The 20,720-nt window shown below is 44.3% G+C and overlaps 1 protein-coding gene across 1 annotated transcript; it reads left to right on the top strand.

The window, feature by feature from the left end:
- Positions 1–3,503: 3,503 nt before the first annotated feature.
- mrpl34 (mitochondrial ribosomal protein L34) lies at positions 3,504–12,275 on the top strand. Its single transcript, XM_060846460.1, has 2 exons — positions 3,504–3,593; positions 11,840–12,275. The coding sequence occupies exons 1-2, from the start codon at positions 3,559–3,561 to the stop codon at positions 12,159–12,161; spliced, it is 357 nt and encodes a 118-aa protein (XP_060702443.1). The 5' UTR covers positions 3,504–3,558; the 3' UTR covers positions 12,162–12,275.
- Positions 12,276–20,720: the final 8,445 nt, after the last annotated feature.

Genomic DNA, 20,720 nt, shown 5'->3' with positions numbered 1-20,720 from the left:
TATTTGAAAGCATTAGGTTTTGGAGCGCTGCTCCTTCATCAGGTGGTTGACAACCTGATATGTGATTTTTAACTTTATACACCCCAGTCCAACACCAGCACCTCCAAATCATGACTACCATTTTCAAAGTTTAATATTAGCCACTATAACAGTAGCTTATAAACCGTAATAGTAACACATGCAAATTCACCATCATACTCATGTGATCTTATACTACTGAAGAATGAATGTGTCTCATCTGTCCAGTGTAAGCAAGTTGTACATGGAAAAAACTAACAGGTGGCAAGGTACTAATCTCATAAGATGCAGGTGGCATCAGCGCTCGTGAAGGTGAGACTCAAGTGGTTTGCTTTTGTTTTGAAGCAACTCTTTTCCCTCTTCTCCTGAGTTAATTCTGAAACTTTAGACACCAGAGGGATGAGAATGCATTGTTGACACAGAAGATAAAGTGTTTTAACTTGATTGGTCGACTAATTGAATATGAGCAACAATAAGGAAGGTAAATGAAATGTTGGGGCTTATTTCAAAGGGAGTAATGTATATAACTAGGGAAGTCGTGCTAAAACTACTCAAGGCACTAGTTAGGCCATACCTAGAATACTGTGACCAGTTTTGGTCACCTTATCTAAGGAAATTGGCAGTAGTCAGAGTCACTTGGCTGATCTCAGACATGAGGAGACCTTCTTATGAGGGCAGCTGCTCTTGTACTCATTGTATTCAAAGTTTCCCCTTTTCGGAGTCCCTCGGACCAGAGGGCATTATCTCAGAATAAGAAATTGCCCATTTAAAACAGAGAAGAGAATGAGTTTTTCTCTCAGTGGATATTGAATCTATGAATTTTTTTACTGCCAGACCACTGTAGAGGTTGAAGTATAGTCAAGCCTGAGATAGACTGATTTTTAATCAGTAAGGGAATCAAGGGTTAAAGGGGAGAATGAGAGTTCAATTACTGCTAGCAGCTGAGGTTACTCTGAGGGATTCTCCTTCTCAACATCTTTCTGCCTGAGTTGTGGTGACCCTCAAGTTAAACCACCACCAGTTGCCTAGTGAGGGAGGCATGGTGGCTCAGTGGTTAGCACTGCTGCCTCACAGCACCAGGGTCCCAGGTTCAATCCTAACCTCAGGTGACTGTCTGTGTGGAGTTTGTATATTCTCCCCATGTCTGCGTGGGTTTGGTCTGGTTTCCTCCCACTGTCCAAAGATGTGCAGGTTAGATGAATTGACCATGCCATTGTGCTGGATGGATTAGGGATAGGGAAGTGGGTTACTCTTCGGAGGACTGGTTGGGTTGAAGGGCCTGTTTCCACACAGTAGTCTAATATCCCTCTCTCCCTATGGTATAGTTGAACTACGGTAACTTATCTGTAACTCAAAAATGGATTTTATGGTCATTATCACATTGCTGTTTAAGGATGTTTTCTGTACACAAATCTGCTGCATTTAACAATTCCTGATAATCCTTTTCTTAGATGTAAAGTATTTTGGTACATCCTGACTTCATGGAAGATGCCATATAAATACAAATATTTTCTTGTGTACTTTAAAGCTAACAAGTTTTCAGTCACCTGTCCTGTTTCCTTCTGTTCCTCAATTCACTTTTGATCATACTCCTGCCAAGAACAGTGGAACAACTTAAGATGATGAAAGTGCCACATAAAAATGAACCAGCACAGGCACGATGGGCTGAACAGCCACCTCCCCTGCTGTAACATTCACAAAGTTACCAGTTACGTTTTGAGCAACAAAAACTCAAGAGAACTGCAGATCCTGGAAATCCAAAGCAAAAACAGAAACTGCTGGGAAAAAAAACTCAGCTGGTTTCTCAGCATCTGTGGAGAGAATAGGCAGGCAGGAGGCTGGAAGAACACAACAAGTCAGACAGCATCGGGAGGCAGAGAAGTTGACGTTTCGGGTTTAACCCTTCTTCAGGTTCGAAAGAAGGGTTACACCTGAAATGTCGAACTTTCCACCTCCTGATGCTGCCTGACTTGCTGTGTTCTTCCAGCCTCCTGCCTGCCTATTTTGAATTCCAGCATCTGTAGGTTTTTTGTCTTTGTGGAGAGAAAGTCATAGAGTTATAGAGCCATAGAGAGGTACAGCATGGAAACAGACCCTTCAGTCCAACTCGTCCATGCCAACCAAATTTCCCAACCCAATCTAGTCCCACCCGCCAGCACCCGGCCCATATCCAGCCAAACCTTTCCTATTTGTATAACCATCCAGATGCCTTTTAAGTGTTGTCATTGTACCAGCCTCCAACATTTCCTCTGGCTACTCATTCCATACACCCATCACCCTTTGCGTGAAAAAGTTACCCCTTAGGTCCCTTTTAAATCTTTCCCCTCTCACCCGAAACCAATGCCCTCTTGTTCTGGATTCTCCCAACCCAAGGAAAGAGCCTTGTCTACTTATTCTATCCATGCCCCTCATGATTTTATAAATCTCTATAATGTCACCCCCATCCTCCGACGCTCCAGGGAAAACAGCCCCAGCCTATTCAGCCTCTCCCATTAGCTCAAAACTCCAACCCTGGCAACATCCTTGTGAATCTTTTATGAAACCTTTCAAGTTTCACATCCTGCTGATAGAGGGAGACCAGAATTGTACACAATATTCCAAAAGTGGCCAAAACAATGTCCTGTACAGCCACAACATGAACTGCCAACTCTCGTACTCAATGCTCTAAACAATAAAGGAAAGCATACTGCACGTTTTCCTCACTATCCTTATCAAGGTGAAACTTCACTTTCAAGGAGTTATGAACTTGCACTCCAAATTCTCTTTGGTCAGGAACATTCCCTAGGACGTTACCATTAGATGTATGAGTCCTGCCCTGATTTGCCAATGAATCTTCTTCAGAACTGAGGTTCTGCTTTCTCTGCACAGATGCTGCCAGATCTGCAGAGTTCCTCCAGCTATTTTTGCAGCACGGTGATTCAGTGATTAGCATGATTGCCTCACTGCACCAGGGACTGAGGCTCGATTCCAGTCTTGGGCTGGAACCTGTGTGTAGTTTGGATATTCTCCCATTGTCTGTGTGGAATTTATCTGGTTGTTCCAGTTTCCTCCCACAGTTCAAAGATGTACAGGTTTGGTGAATTGGCCATGCTAGATTACACATTGTGTCCAGAGATGTGTAGGCTAGGTGCATTAGCCAGGAGAAATGTAGAGTGACACGGTAGGGGAATGAGAGTGGGTGCATTTCTGTTTGAAGGGTCAGTGTGGACTAGTTGGGCCAAATGGCCTGTTTCCATACAGCAGGGATTTTAAGATTCTGTGTTTGAACAACGAGTCTGGGTGGGTTACTCTTCGGAGGGTCTGTGTGGACTAATTGGGCCGACTGGCCTGTTTCCACACTGCAGGGACTCTATGAGTTTGAACAATAAGGTTTGTGCACCACTGAACTACAACCCCCAGAATGCTTAGCGCCCACGCGTGCGCAGTAGCCCATCCCGCAAAGTAACCTGTTATTGGGTAATGCATGGACCAATAAAACGTTGGAAAGTTGGTGGGTGGGCACTTAGGCCTCAAAGCGGAGCCTGAGGGTCGAGTGCGGCGATGAGCTTCGCGAGGGCGGTGTGGCGGGGCTGCAGGTACCCGGGGAGCGGAATAGAGGATAGATTTATTGTCAGGCGTTCCTTGACGTGAAAAGGTGTATACGTTGTGCCCACAGCAGTGACTGAAGTCAGAATAGAAGCTGACAGAAGCGTGGATGGTGTCAGTGGAAGAGGGTGTGAGTGCAGAGCCACAGCAATGTGGTGAACTCTGAACCCGCCTCTGGGCACTGAGGGATGGGCAATAAATACTGACCCAGACAGTGGCACCCATATAAAACCCACCACCATCAGACCAGGCACTTTACAGCCTTCAGGGCTTTAGATTAGATTAGATTACTTACAGTGTGGAAACAGGCCCTTCGGCCCAACAAGTCCATACCGACCCGCCGAAGCGCAACCCACCCATACCCCTACATTTACCCCCTACCTAACACTACGGGCAATTTAGCTTGGCCAATTCACCTGACCCGCACATCTTTGTGACTGTGGGAGGAAACCGGAGCACCCGGAGGAAACCCACGCAGACACGGGGAGAACGTGCAAACTCCACACAGTCAGTCGCCTGAGTCGGGAATTGAACCCGGGTCTCAGGCGCTGTGAGGCAGCGGTGCTAACCACCGTGCCGCCCACTTTATTGAGTAAAAAGTGAGGTCTGCAGATGCTGGAGATCAGAGCTGAAAATGTGTTGCTGGTTAAAGCACAGCAGGTCAGGCAGCATCCAAGGAACAGGAAATTTGACATTTCGGGCAAAATCCCTTCATCAGGAAATCAGGAAAAGCCCTGATGAAGGGCTTTTGCCTGAAACGTCGAATTTCCTGTTCCTTGGATGCTGCCTGACCTGCTGCGCTTTAACCAGCAACACATTGAGGTCAAGTTGTGGACAGAGTTTGGGAGAAGATTTGTAGCTCGGGTGCTCGTTGTTGTGGTTCCGTTCACCGAGCTGGGAGTTTGTGTTGCAAACGTTTCGTCCCCCGTCTACTGAAGATGTCACCTAGAAAGGGGACGAAATGTTTGCAACACAAATGTCTAGGGTGACCTAGACATCCTCAGTGCTTCAGTAGAAAGGGGACGAAACGTTTGCAACACAAACTCCCAGCTCGGCGAACAGAACCACAGCAGTTGTGAACAGAAATGTGGGAACAAATCTCTGCTGATGCTGGAATCTGGACTGAAAGTAATCAATGCTGGAGATCTCACTGGGTCAGGCAGTATTCACGGAGAGGGAGAGCTAATGTTTCTACTCTAGATGTGTCTTCATCAGAGCCTCTGAAGTGTTGGAGGGGACAGCAGTTGTTTAGATTAGGTTATATTCTCTACAGGTTGGAAACAGGCCCTTCAGCCCAACCAGTCCACACCGACCCTTTGAAGAGTAACCCGCCCAGACCCATTTCCCTCTGACTAACGCTACGAGCGATTTAGCCTGGCCAATTCACCCTAACCTGCACATCTTTGGACTGTGGGTGGAAACAGGAGCACACGGAGGAAACCCACGCAGACACGGGGAGAATGTGCAAATTCCACACAGACAGTTACCTGAGGCAGGAATTGAACCTGGGACCCTGGTGCTGTGAGGCAGCAGTGCTAACTACTGAGCCACTGTGTCACCCCTGTTTTACAGTTTGGGGTGAGGGGGGTAGTGGGTGTTGGAGTGAAATTTACATGAAGTGATGGGAATGTGAAACCGATGAGACTCCTGCCAGACTTCAAAGGACAGTAACTGGGGGAGGGGTGGTCATGGTGTCGGAGAGATGTACAGCACGGAAACAGAACCTTCAGTCCAACTCAAACTGATATCCAAGGTTAGAGACAAAAAGGCTGCAGATGCTGGAATTCAATGCAGACAAACAGGAGGCTGGGAAAACATGGCAAGCCAGGCAGCATCAGGAGGTGGAGAAGTTGACATTTTGAGTGTAACCCTTCTTTAGGACTGGGGGTGGGTGTAAGGGGAACTTCAGATAAAGGGGATGGTGGGGGAAGGGTGGAGAGGTGGGGATAGGTCTTCCATTCCTCTCAGCCACCTGGATTCATTCCTCCCATCAACCAATGAGATTTGTATCCTCTACTGTCTTTGCCTGTGTGCACCTCACCACCCTGCTTCCCCACCCCATCCCACCCCCTTGTCAGTAGCTCCCCTTACATCCTCCCTCAGTCCTGAAAGAGGGTTCTACCAAAAATGTCCATTTCTCCACCTCCTGATGCTGCCTGGCTTGCTGTGATATCCCAGCCTCCAACCAAATATCCTAACCTAATCTAGTCCCATTTGCCAGCACTTGGCCCATATCCCTCTAAACCCTTCCTATTCATTTACCCATCCAGATGCCTTTTACTTATTAAAATTCACACAGCACCAGGCTGTAGTCCAACTTCCTGATGCCTGGCTTGTGCTCGAAATGCTGATTCTCCTGCTGGTCGGATGCTGCCTGACCAACTGTGCTTTTCCAGCACCACACTCTCGACTCTGATATCCAGCATCTACAGTCCTCACTTTCTCCTTGAGTCCAACTTTGTCCACCCCAGTCCAATACTAGCACCTCCAGGTCATGTCTTTTCAATGTTGTAATTGTACCAGCCTCCACCACTTCCTCTGGCAGCTTATTCCTCCATGCACCACCCTCTGTGTGAAAAGGTTGCCCTTTAGGTCCCTTTTAAATCTTTCTCCTCTCATCCTAAACCGATGTCCTCTCGTTCTAGACTCCCCTCACCCCAGGGAAGAGACCTTTATATACCTTATCCATACCCAGCATTATTTTATAAACCTCCATAAGGTCACCTCTCAGCCTCTGATGATTCAGGGAAAACAGCCCCAGCCTATTCAGCCTCATTCTATAGCTCAAAGAATTGATTCACATTTTAAAGGTGTTAAACTCGATATTAAGTCCAGAAGGCTGCAAAGTGCCAGTTTGATGGTGGGTTTTTTAATATTCATATGGTTGTCACTGTCTGGGCCAGCATATATTGCCATCCCTAATTGCCCAGAGGGCAGTTGAAAGTCTGTGGGTCTGAAGTCACATATAGACCAAAACGAGTAAGGATGGCAGATTTCCTTCTCTGAAGAGCAGTGAACCCAGATAGGTTTTTTCTGACAATGGTTTCATGGTCATCATTAGTCTCTTACTTTTAGATTGTTATTGAATTCAAATCCCACCATCTGCCATGACCAGATTTGAGCCCAGGTCCCCAAGGCATTACCCAGTCTCCGGTTTAAAAGTCAAAATAATACCACTAGGCCATCACCGTGCCTCAAATGATTTTAAGATTGCTTTCTTGTAGATAATTCCTTGACTAACAAAGGAGTCAAATTTTTTGGAAGCAGGTGGGAATATAAAGTTGAGGCCACCATCAGATCGGCCATGACCTCATTGAATGGTGGGTTAGGCTTGAGGGGCCAAATGGTGTACTCCTGCTCCTAACTCGTATGTTTGTAAGTTATTCAGGCAACTGAATTCCCTCATTCCTGGAACTACTTATATGAATCTTTTGAAAGTCTTCCCACCGTTTGTAAGTCATGGTACCAAAAACTGGATTCAACACTAGTTGCAGCTGAATCACTTGATTAAAGGTTCCTTGTAATTTCCTTACTTTTTGTACTTAGGGCCTCTCTTTGGAAATCCCAGCATTCTGAATACTTGACTAACCACTTCACACTTTTTTTAAACAAACAAAGTTGGGTTAAGCAGCCCCTGATGGGCCACTACCCGCTTTCTGAACCCATCCCACCGCATCCATCGAGCACAGAATCATGCAGAGGTCAGCTTTTCTCTGGTGGGGTCTGACAGGAACAGTACCATGTGTCCAAACTCACTTATGCTGGTGTTTATTAACTCTAGAGGTCTCTGAAAGGGCTGGTAATAAAAAATATTTTAAAGTAAATACTTCAAATTTCTTTGAACAAAAATTATGTTCTGTCTATTATTTTTAATGCTGTCATGATGAACACACTTGGTAAACAATGTGGATGAACTGCTAACCAGAAATTAAATTGGCGATAGGATAGATAGCGAGAGAAAGAGAGAGAATGGATGTAATTTGGTTTCCATCTAAGAGTCTTCCGTTTATCCCCCTGTTTTGTATCATGCCTTTATAAATTTCACATTTACGAAGGAAACTTTCGATGTAAACTTATTGTGCTGTATGTTCACTCGGACCAAAGGAGATACGGAGAAAATATCTCTCTTAGCAGAAGAGTCTAGAACCAGAAGGCATTGGCGTTGGCGTAAGAAGTAATGGTGACATGAAGATAAATCTGTTTTTTTTAAACACGTTGAGTGTTTGGAAGATTTATGCACTGCCTTAGTCAATGGTGAAAGCACCTTCAGTTGTGACTTTCAAAAGAAAGTTGAGTAATTATCTGAAAAAAAACAGTACAGGGAAGAGAGGTGAGGGGAAATGAGTTGAGTTGCTCTTACAGATAAGAGAAATCAAATGGCCGCCTTCTGTACTACAACCATTTTATGATAGCTGCTTATCCCTCCCAAGCATAAAAACATTAATAATTATCCATTATAGCTGGCCGAGAGCATCATTTATCTCTCTCCACTACCCCCCCCCCCCCACAACAATCACCATTTTCCACTAACTTATACCAATCAGAGTGGGAGCTGCTGTATAATTCATAAACAAGGTTCCCATTATACATAAATGCTAAGGCATTTAAATTGGTAAAACATGACATTAAATAAGACCAGATATAACCGATTTAGTAAAGTTAAGTTGGTGGGACATTCTGGAGTAATGCTTGATGTGCATCTTGGGTGATGGAGATGGGGCTGGTGGTGAATATGGGCAAGTAAAATATTTATAGAAAATTCCAAAAACAAAATGGAATCAAATACAGCAGGAGTTAGAAATATGAAAAACAGCAAGTGCTGAAAATACTAAGCAACTCAAACAGCATGCATGGAGAGAGAAACAGAGACCTTTTGTGAAAAGTCACTGTGAAATGTTAACTGTGTTTTGTACTCTGCAGACCCTGGCAGCAATGAAATTAGGAGTCAGCAATAGATGGATTGTACCTGTTTTGCTGTTCTCTTGGTCTCTCTGAGTGAGATCGCTCTATGGGCTTGCAATCAAAAAATAAATTAGACTGCTGACTGTATCCAAATGGAATTAAGTCTTTCCAGCTGGCAGGAGAGAGTGAGAGACAGTCTTGTTCCATTTTTCTGGAGTTGAACTCGGCATGTAGCCAAGCTAGTTCTTATGTTGCCCACGCATCAATGAATGGGCCAAACTATGCAATTTTTCAATTAGAAAGCCTCTTGGCAAAGAAAATGCCATTATCCAAGAGAGGAAAGATAGACAAAAGAGGAAGGCTGCTAGGGAATGAAATTGCTTTTCTTAAAGAAAGCTTATGATGTGGAGTCCTGCAGTATTTGCAGGACTGGAATATTTGATTTATTTATTTGGTTTGTTTTATTCATTGTCACATGTACTTTGTTAGAAAATACAGTGAAAGTGTTGTATAGTGTTGTCACTCTCCAGCACCATCTTAAAACACAGAAGAATAAACCAAAACATAGAATATACAGGCAGGAGAATAGAGAAAAAGTGTTCACCTTTCCAGTCCTCGTTGTGAAGTGCTTTGCCATTGGCCTAGTGGCTAGGCATGAGTCCCTTTTGCTGTGCTGTCACCGCCTCTGGAACAGAAGTTGTCACTCTTTGGTGTCATCTTGACTCCATCGATGTCCTTGCCATGAACACTGTCTGGAGCCCGCCCATGCAGATGCTGCTGAGTACCGCACCAGCCCAAACCTGACTGTGCTGCTGGATGAGTCTGCTTCGGGCCCATCTCACCAATGCTGCACCCTAGTACTGGGTTCAAATGCACCTTTCCATGAGTCTGGATGCAGATGCCACCCGGGAACCCCGACTTACCTCTGCCATAGCAGCCATGAGTAGGCACTAGGATGGCCATGGGACCGTGCTGGGACCATTCACCGATGGCCACGGGACCGCGCTGGGACCATTCGCCGATGGCCACGGGACCGCGCTGGGACCATTCGCCGATGGCCACGGGACCGCGCTGGGACCATTCGCCGATGGCCATGGGACCGCGCTGGGACCATTCGCCGATGGCCACGGGACCGCGCTGGGACCATTCGCTGACGGCCACGGGACCACTTGCTGATGCTGTTGCTGGAATCAAGCTCTTCAACAAGAGCCAAGTAAAATAAAAGAGAAGCTAAAAAATGAGTAAAGAGAAAAGAACTGGAAAGAGGAGCAGACATGCCTTGAGCTCAGAAGCCCTACTCCACTGCCATCTTACCGGAATAGGCCATTTGGCCCAACTGTTGCATGCTGTTGATGCTCCACAAGCTTTCTCGCGCCATTCCATATATCACCCATAAAGTAAACCTATCAGCAGGGACTACACCGATTAAAGAAGGTACCACCACCACTTGCTCAAGAGCAGTTAGGGATGGACAATAAGTGCTGGCTTGGCCAGTGATGTCCATGTTCTGTGAGTTTTTTTTGTCGATAAATCTATTATTTTCTCCTTCAGGTACTTATCGAGCTTCATAAATGCATGTATACTTTTCACCTTCAGTAACTGCCATGTTGTCTTTTGGATAAAAAGGTTTATCCTGAATTCACCATTGGATTTATTAGTGGTTGTATTATTTTTATAGCTGTAAGATTAGAGTAGATTCCCTACAGTGTGGAAATAGGCCCTTTTGGCCCAACCAGTCCACAGCGACCCTCCGAAGAGTAACCCACCCAGTACCATTTCCATCTGACTAATGCCCCTAACACTATGGGCAATTCCGCGTGGCCAATTCACCTGGCCTGCACTTCTTTGGAGTGTGGGAGGAAGCCTACACAGACACGGGGAGAATGTGTAAACTCCACACAGACAGTCACCTGAGGCTGGAATTGAACCTGTGTCCCTGGTGCTGTGAGGCAGCAGTGCTAACCACTGAGCCACCGTGCCGCCCTAAGTTCTGGTCTCCCCTACCAGTGGAAACATCTTTGTCTTCTGATGTGACTTGGCTCTTTTGCTGACTATTTTAAATCCATGTCCTCTGGCCACATTCATGGAAGCAGTTTCTCTATGTATTCTTACCACACCCTCACCCTTCACCACGTCTCATATCGAAATTAATCAGTAGCATTGGTCTGCTACTACATTAGAGCAGCAAGATTTGTAATACTGTTATACACGGTGTTGTTCCACTACTGTTTTAATGGTCCCTACACACCCTTAATAAAAAAAAGAGTTATGAATATTCTGACAACACACTTGAACAAAATGTGGGCCTCTGTTAAAGCTAGATAGTTTTATACATATTAAAAATCTTACATCTGCACACATTTAGTACCAGATTATAGAATAATAAATGCCTTTGGCGGTCCAAAGCGGATACTGCCTAATAACATCATACAGCAACCCTACTGGAGAGAGAGTCCAATTTTAGTGTGACATGCTGTAGGAAAGATTTTGTTAAACTTGTAAATCTTTTCTGAACCCTTTCAAGGATGTTGCCAAGGTTGGAGAGTCTGACTTATAGAGAGAGGCTGAATTGGTTAGGGCTATTTTCCCTGGGGTGACCTTATAGAGATTTATAAAATCATGAATGGTTGGGGTGAATAGTCAATGTCTTTTTCCCAGGGTAGGGGAGTTCAAACCTAGATGGCATAGGTTTAGGTGAGAGGAGAAAGATTTAAAAGGGACCTGAGGGACAAGAGGGTGGTGCGTGTATGGATTGAGCTGCTAGAGGAAGTGATGGAGGCTGGTACAATTACAACATTTAAAAGGCATCTGAATGGGTATATGAATATGAAGGGTTTAAAGGGATATGGACTAAGCTAACAAATGAGACTAGATTAACTTATGCTGAAAATGTGTTGCTGGAAAAGCGCAGCAGATCAGGCAGCATCCAAGGAACAGGAGATTCAACGTTTCGGGCATAAGCCCTTCTTCGGGAATGGACAGGCTGGACTTAAGGGTCTGTTTCGTTCTGTACATCTCTATGACTCTTAGGTTTACATAGCTTTCATTATAGATATAGAATTCACAATAACATTTATCACAGTATGATATGGGGAGAAGTGTATGATTTGCAAATGGAGACTGATCTCTGCAGTCTCTTTCTCTTTTCTCTAACTTAAGTTCTCTTACTTTATTTCCTGACCAACTGTTTATCAACATACATAGCCAAAGTAGTTCATTGGTATGGCATTAAAAGAATGAGAAAAAAGACTCTGGGCATATGTTTAGTTAAGACTGGAATATTTGCATTAATGCTCACTCATGTAACCTCTGTCATCTTTGCTGCTTCCTGCAGGTGGGGGCGAGTGCTGTTCTTGGCCCCTGTTGTACCATCGAGCTCCAGTCTGTACAAGTTCAGCAGCACCCTCCTGTCACGGCCCAGTGGCCTCTTGACCCTGAGTCCATCGGTGAGCCAGCTAGAGACTGGTGGCTTGAGCTCCCGGCTTTTCCCTTGGAGCAAGGGGCAGGTCCGGACGAAGAAACGTGGCACTGAGTACCAACCAAAGGTCATCAAGAGGATACGGACTCATGGCTGGAAGAAGCGTATCAGTACCCGGGGTGGCATCGAGGTGATACTGCGCAGGATGCTCAAGGGACGGAAATCATTGACCTACTGAGTTCACCTGATCTTTGGAGGCGTGTATTGACTGGGAATAGGCGAGCCACAGCACCATTGCCACACTTTGAATGCCAGTGTACATATTGTATTAAACTCTTTTGGGCTTATAGAATGTCTGTTCTTATTTGGGGCATTATCAGTTTAGAATGGGGGGACGTTGCTGACTGATTAGCACATTAATAATTACTGAGAGAAAGTGAGGACTGCAGATGCTGGGGAGTCAGAGTCAAAAAGTGTGGCTCTGGAGAGCAGGTCGGGCAACATCCGAGGAGCAGGAGAGTCGACGAAATGTCAGCTCTGCTGCTCCTTGGATGCTGCCTGATCTGTGCTTTTCCAGCGCCACACTACTTGATGTTAATAGCTACGTGCATCTTAATCTAGCAGATACCCATCTCGAAACATTTGGGTGACCACAATTTGCCTTGAATCACCTAAGATGGACGGAGCAAAGTTGTTAATCATCTGCAGCTCCTGTTGGAAACATGCAAAATATGTCCTTTGATGTGATGCTGTGCAGCAGGTCAGGTAGCATTCAAGGAGCAGGAGAATCGACATTTCGGGCATGAGCCCTTCTGAAGATTCTCCTGCTCCTTGGATGCTGCCTGACCTGCTGCGATTTTCCAGCAACACATTTTCAGCTCTGATCTCCAGCATCTGCTGTCCTCACTTTCTCCTTTGATGTGATGCCCCAATTGCTGAATAGTCCTCTGACACTCAATGTCCAGCCTCTCATATGGAAGGGATTAGATTAGATTAGAATACATACAGTGTGGAAACAGGCCCTTCGGCCCAACAAGTCCACACCGACCCGCAACCCACCCATACCCCTTACCTAACACTACGGGCAATTTAGCATGGCCAATTCACCTGACCCGCACATCTTTGGACTGTGGGAGGAAACCGGAGCACCCGGAGTAAACCCACGCAGGCACGGGGAGAACGTGCAAACTCCACACAGTCAGTCGCCTGAGTCAGGAATTGAACCCAGGTCTCAGGTGCTGTAAGACAGCAGTGCTAGCCACTGTGCCACCGTGTTGACACAAAAGGCTTATTGCCACGTATAGATTATGTTAAATGATTTTTAAACCATTGCATTTCAGCAAAACCTTGAGTAAATCAGGGCACATAATTTAAATGCTGCTGAATTTAACTTTTTGCACTCTTTTCAGCAACAAGTGCTCCTGGATTTGAGTGCAAGACCCACTCCATTACAGGTAGCCTCATGTGAAAGTTTTGAATGTTTTTTCTCTCTCTTTCCATTACTTATTCAAAATGGAGTAACTTAACAGAGGACCTTGCAAAATGTCAGGAACAAAATCGATCAGTAGTGTTAAGGCAGCAGGTTTGTTTGCCATATCAGCCAACATTCTAAAGTTTTTAGAGTAGTATTTGGTGCCAGAATGATTTGTTCGGGTTTGGGATGAAACTGTCCAAACTAATTTCCAATAATACCTTTGTGAAACAAATTAGCCACTAGTCACGTGTCTATTTGGAAGTCCAGATGGAGCTAATAGCTTTCTCACTTAGTGACTATTTCTCTTAAAATTTACCATCAGTCTAGAATATAAGAGCAGAGATGTACTGCCAAGACTGTATAAGGTTCTGGTCAGACTGCATTTGGAATATTGTGAGCAGTTTGGGACCCTATATCTAAGGAATGATGTGCTGACATTGGAGGGGTCCAGAGAGGTTTATGAGATTGATCCCAGGGATGAAGGACCATATGAGGAGCAGTTGTGGACTCTGGCTCTGGACTCATTGGAGTTGAGAAGGATGAGGGGTGATCTGATTGAAGCTTACAGAATACTGAAAGGCATGGATAGAGTGGGCATGGAGAAGATATTTCCACTGGTTGGATAGACTAGAACCTGAGGGCACAGCCTCAGAGTGAAGAGATGACCCTTTAGAACTGAGATGAGGAATTGCTTCTGCTAGAGGGTGGTGATTCTGTAGGACTCATAGCCACAGAAGACTGTGGCGGCCAAATCATTGAATGTATTGAAGATAGAGATAGGTCTTGATCAGGACGGGGATCATAGGTTACGGGGAGAAGACAAGAGAATGGAGTTCAGAAACATGAGCATCGTGATTGAGTGGTAGACTAGACCCTTGATGGGCCAAATGGCCAAATTGTGCTCCTGTATCTTTAGCAATCCCAATACTTGTATTCATGCATGTGGATTTCAGTCGTTGATTACTTGTGCAATAAGAAATATAGAAAATAGGAGCTGGAATAGGCCATTTGGCCCTTCAAGCCAGCTGTGCCATTCTGTATGATTATGGTTTATCATCAAACTCTGATCCAACTTCCTCCCTATGCCCTTTGATCTTTTTGGCCCTAAGAACTATATCTATCTCCTTCTTGAAAACATTGAATGTTTTGGCATCAGCTGCTCTCTGTAGCAAAGAATTCCACAAGACATGTTTTGACAAAGCTTTTCTCCTTGCATTCATCAGGACATTTTGCAAGAATACAAATACAAGGGCCGGTCTTTTGTGGCACAGTGGCAGAAGGTACGGGTTCAAGTTCCACATACTGCAGGGGTTTTCACATCTGAATTGGTCGTTTCAAAATATTTACTAATAAGTGGGAAAGTCATCCTGCACAAGAAGATAATACTATTCGGTTGGCAAATGAACACCTCTATCAATCATTGTACTCTTAAACAGTTTAAATGTTTTTTTTTCCTTTGAATTGATATTTTGCAAAATTTCCTGATGAGTGCAAGATGAAAAGCTTTGACAACATGTCCTTTATTTCAGCAGCATTCAGTTCTGTACCACTAAGCATCCACTCCACCCTGGTATACCTTAAAGGCAAAGCAGAGATGCTGTCTTTTCCTCTGGTAACCATTGGAATGAAAGTAATTCAGGTGAAAACATCAGGCTCGACAGTAAAATGACAGCAACAAATAGGGACGGTTATGTCAGTATGTTTTTGGCTTGACATATCAATAATTGTGGAATAAAGGAGGTCAAACCAATAATGAGCATCTCCAGCAAACAAGAATGCAACATTGTATGTTTCAATAAAGTCAACTCTCATTCTTCTAAATACCAATGAGTATAGATAGAACCTCTCCTTGTAAGATAATCCCTCCATACCCGGGATCAATTTTTGGACATTCCTCCAATGCCAGTATATTTTGCTTAAGGCCAGGGGACCTAACTTGTTAATAATTCTGTTGTGGTCTAACTAATGCCTTAGGAGAAAGTGAGGACTGCAGATGCCGGAGATCAGAGTCGAGAGTGTGGTGCTGGAAAAGCACAGCAGGTCAGGCAGCATCTGAGGAGCAGAAGAATCGACGGTTCACATCAATTCTTATAGTCCTTGGATGCTGCCTGACCTGTGCTTTTCTCGACACTAACTAGTGCCTTGTACAGTTTTACCAACACTTGGGATTTTTATATTCTGTTGTGGTTCTGTTCGCCAAGCTGGAAGTTTTTGTTGCAAACGTTTCGTCCCCTGGCTAAGCGACATCATCAGTGCTCTGGAGCCTCCTGCGAAGCGCTTCTTTGATGTTTCTTCCGGTATTTATAGTGGTCTGTCCTTGCCGCTTCCGGGTGTCAGTTTCAGCTGTCCGCTGTAGTGGTTGGTATATTGGGTCAGGTCGATGTGTTTGTTGATGGAGTTTGTGGATGAATGCCATGCCTCTAGGAATTCCCTTGCTGTTCTCTGTCTGGCTTGTCCTATGATAGTAGTGTTTTCCCAGTCGAATTCATGTTGCTTGTCTGCGTGTGTGGCTACTAGGGATAGCTGGTTGTGTCGTTTCGTGGCTAGTTGATGTTCATGTATGCGGATTGTTAGCTGTCTTCCTGTTTGTCCTATATAGTGTTTTGTGCAGTCCTTGCATGGTATTTTGTAAACTACATTAGTTTTGCTCATGTTGGGTATCGGCTCCTTTGTTCTAGTAAGTTGTTGTCTGAGCGTGGCTGTTGGTTTGTGTGCCGTTATGAGTCCTAAGGGTCACAGTAGTCTGGCTGTCAGTTCTGAAACGCTCCTGATGTATGGTAGTGTGGCTAGTCCTTTTGGTTGTGGCATGTCCTCGTTCCGTGGTCTGTCTCTTAGGCATCTGTTGATAAAGTTGCGCGGGTATCCGTTTTTGGCGAATACCTTGTATAGGTGTTCCTCTTCCTCTTTTTGCAGTTCTGGTGTACTGCAGTGTGTTGTGGTTCTTTTGAATAGTGTCCTGATGCAGCTTCGTTTGTGTGTGTTGGGGTGGTTACTTTCATAGTTTAGGACTTGGTCTGTGTGTGTTGTTTTCCTGTGTACCCTTGTGGTGAATTCTTCGTTCGGTGTTCTCTGTACTATCACGTCTAGGAATGGGAGTTGGCTATCCTTTTCTTATTCTCTCGTGAATTGGATTCCTGTGAGTGTGGCGTTGATGATCCGGTGTGTTTTTTCTATTTCCGTGTTTTTGATGATTACAAACGTGTCATCGACATATCTGATCCAGAGTTTGGGTTGAATTTGTGGTTGAATTTGAATTTGAAAACCTTTAATTTTTGTACTCTGGTTAGATAGCAAGGGGAGGGGGTCTGGATGAATAACAGAAAGATGGGGTCTGGAAGTAGTAGGCAAGGAGGATCTGGGGAACAAGACCGTGGTTCATAGTTTGTGAAGGAGTCGTCCTGAAAGATAAATGGGAACTGGATGGAGGCCAGTTCCATAGTGCTTCTCTGGCAGACAGTAAGTTAAACCTGGCGACAGTGGTTTGGCACCGAATTTTGCTTGTTTCTGGAGAGATTGAATCCGTCCTTCACTTTTGTGGAGGAAGGCCACTGTGAATTAAATATATTTTGCTGCTATCAAAGCTTTATATCAATGCCAAAGGCCCATGAGCGCATTTCTCCTCCACCAGCCTGGTATTACAATTCTGCAAATGTGTTGCTGGTCAAAGCACAGCAGGCCAGGCAGCATCTCAGGAATAGATGCTGCCTGAGATGCTGCCTGGCCTGCTGTGCTTTGACCAGCAACACATTTGCAGCTGTGATCTCCAGCATCTGCAGACCTCATTTTTTACTTGGTATTACAATTCTACCATCTCTCCATTGAAGCACAGGCTGTTTCTTAAATGCATCCAGTATCAATAACTTTTACAGTGCAGGATGAGGCCATTCATCCCATCCTGCCATATGGAAGAGCTATCAATTAGTCTCACTCTTCTGCTTATTCATTGTAACCTTGCAAACTTTCCTAGCCACAATCTCTGAAGATCCTGATATCAGCCATCAATCACCCACGTACAGCACAATCCTTGTGCCTTTCTGTCTTGCATTCTTCTGAGCTTGTGCAGACATTCCTGTTGGTTTATCTGTTCTATCCCATCAAGTGCATTTCCAAGCAGCGTACATGTTGGATTCAGCCGTGTTAACTTTCTTTTGCTCTATCTTTGGCCCTGAAGGTGATCTAATCACTTTCCTGTTCATCGGAATCAGAGAACATAAGAACAAACCATTCCGCCCCTCAAACCTGCACCACCATTCTAGATCACAACTAATCAATACCATATTACTATGCTAGTCCCAAATCCCTGGACATCATTTGTAACTAGATGTCTTTCTCTGTATTCAAATTAATGACTGGACTTCCATAGCCTTCTGGAATAGGCAATTCAAAAGATTCATTACTCTTTGAAGAAGTTCCTCCTCATCTTGGTCCTAAATGGCTTGCTCTTTAGTTGAGACTGTGCCATATGGTTCTAGACCCTATAGACAGGGAAACTGTCTTTCTGCATTGACTCTGTCTATTACTTTCAGAATTTTGTAAATGTTCATGAGATCTCCTCAGTGGTCAGTCCTACTATCTCAGGAATCTATGACAAGTATATTCTTCTTTAGGCAAGGGGACAGGAACTGCAGAAAACACTGCAGTCTCACTAGACTTCTATGTAGTTGAATCAAGACTTCTTTGCTCTTGTACTTAACTCTTGTTGCTCTGAAGACTAACATGTTGTCTGCCTTTCAAATTGCTTGTTGCACCTACATGTTACTTTCAGTGACTTATGATTGAGGACGCCCAGCTTCCTTTAGATACAAACACTTTTCCAATCTCTCACCATTCAACAAATGTTCTCTACCTCCTCCTACTAATGTGGGTAACCTCACACTTAACCACACTATTTCATCTGTCATAGTCTTGCCCACTCACAGCCTGTCAAAATCCCCCAAGCCCTCTTTACATTCTGCTCACAATTCATTCACACCATCTACAAATTTGAAATTATTATGTCCAAATCATTAAAATAGATTGTGAACTTCTGGAGTGTAAGTATTGATCTTTGTAGTATCTCACTGGTCACATCCTGCTAACTTAAGAATGACCCCTCTACTTCTACTTTCTGCGCTCTGCCTGTTCACCAATCCTCAGTCCTTGCTTGTATACTATCCCCAATTCCATGCATTCGACGTTTGGTTGCTAATCTCTTTTTGTAGGATTTTGCTAAAAACCTTCTAAAAATCCAAATAGCACCATATCCATTTATTCCCCTTTATTGGACTCTGCTTGTGACATCCTTAAAAAAAAAATCAAGTTTGTCAAACAAGGTTTCCCTCATAAGTCTACGTTGACTCTGCCCACTCAGACAATAATTTTTTAAATATCCAGGAGTCAGGTCCTGTTCTCAGCATGGCATCTTTCCCTTGTCAGCTATGACTCATTGTGTAGCTCTCCCTTGATCCTGAGTCAGGATGTTATGGATTCAAGACCCATTTCAAAGATTTCAACAGTCTATAAGCTGACTAGGGTAGGAATAGGGCCAGTCAAAGACGGAAGTGGTAAGTTGAATGTAGACCCTTGGAGATCAGAGAGGTTCTAAACGAACATTTCTCATCGGTTTTCCCTCAGAAAGAGGAGAATATTGTAGAGGAGAAGAATGAGGTATGAGATATTAGGCTAGAAAGGATCGAGGTTAGTTATGAACAGGTATTACCAATTCTAGAAGGAGAGAAAGGACACAAGCCCCCGGGCTGGATGGGATTTATCCGCGGATTCTCTGGGAAGCTAGGGAGGAGATAGCAAAGCCTTTGGCTTTGATATTTGAGTCACCATTGTCTACAGGCTTAGTACCAGAGGATTGGAGGTTGCAAATGTTGTGCCTTTGTTCAAGAAGGACTTATGCCCGAAATGTTGATTCTCCTGCTCCTTGAATGCTGCCTGACCTGCTGCGCTTTTCTAGCAATACATTTTTCAACCCTTGTTCAAGAAGGGCAGTAGAGATGACCCAGGTAATTATAGACCAGTGAGCCTTACTTCTGTTGTAGGAACAGTTTTGGAAAGGATTATAGGAGATGAGATTTATAATCATCTAGCAAGCAATAATTTGATTTCACATAGTCAACATGGTTTCGTCAACGGCAGGTCGTGCCTCACAAACCTCATTGAGTTTTTTGAGAAGGTGACCAAACATGTAGATGAGGGTAGGGTAGTTGACATGGTATACATGGACTTTAGTAAAGCCTTTGATAAGGTTCCACATGGTAGGCTGTTGGAAAAAATGCAGAGGCATGGGATTGAGGGTGATTTAGCAGTTTAGATTAGAAACTGGCTTTCTGAAAGAAGGCAGTGAGTGGCGGTTGATGGAAAATATTCAGCTTGGAGTCCGGTTACTGTTTTGGGACTGCTGCTGTTTGTCATTTTTATAAATGACTTAGATGCAGGAGTAGGTGGATGGATTAGTAAATTTGCAGATGACACTAAAGTTGGTGGAGTAGTGGACAGTTTTGAAAAATGTTACAGGTTGCAGGAGGACTTGGATAAACTGCAGAATTGGGCTGAGAGGTGGCAAATGGAATTCAATGCAGCTAAATGATGGTGATACACTTTGGGAAGAATAACAGGAAGGCAGAGTACTGGGTCAATGGAAAGATTCTTGGTAGTGTAGATGTGCAGAGGGATCTTGGAGTCCATGTACATAGATGCCTGAAAGTTGCCAGGTTGATAATGCTGCTAAGAAGGCATATAGTGTGTTAGGTTTCATTTGTAGAGGGATTGAGTTCTGGAGCCGCAATATTATGCTGCATCTATATAAAATGCTAGTGCGGCCACACTTGGAATATTGTGTACAGTTCTGGTCGCCATATTTCGGGAAGGATGTGGTAGTATTGGAAAAGCTGCAGAAGAGATTTACCAGAATGTTGCCTGGTCTGGAGGGAAGATCTTATGAGGAAAGGCTGAGAGCTCAGAAGTGATTTGATAGAGACATACAAGATGATCAGAGGATTAGATAGGGTAGACTTTTTCCTAAGATGATGACGTCAGCTTGTACAAGGGGGCATAACTACAGATTAACAGGTGATAGATTTAAGACTGATGTCAGAGGAAGGTTCTTTACTCAGAGAGTGGTAAGGGTGTGGGATACCCTACCTGCCAATGTAGTTAACTCAGCCACATTAGGGAGATCTAAGCAATCCTTGGATAAGTACATGGATGATGATGAGATAGTGTAGGGGGACGAGCTGAGAATAGTTCACAGGTCATGACAACATTGAGGGCCGAAGGGCCTGTTCTGCACTGTATTGTTCTATGTTCTATACCGCCAAGTGTAATTGAATGAGT

This window comes from Hemiscyllium ocellatum, chromosome 28 (assembly GCF_020745735.1).
Source record: "Hemiscyllium ocellatum isolate sHemOce1 chromosome 28, sHemOce1.pat.X.cur, whole genome shotgun sequence".
Classification (NCBI taxonomy): domain Eukaryota; kingdom Metazoa; phylum Chordata; class Chondrichthyes; order Orectolobiformes; family Hemiscylliidae; genus Hemiscyllium; species Hemiscyllium ocellatum.
This window is presented reverse-complemented; position numbering and strand designations above follow the sequence as displayed.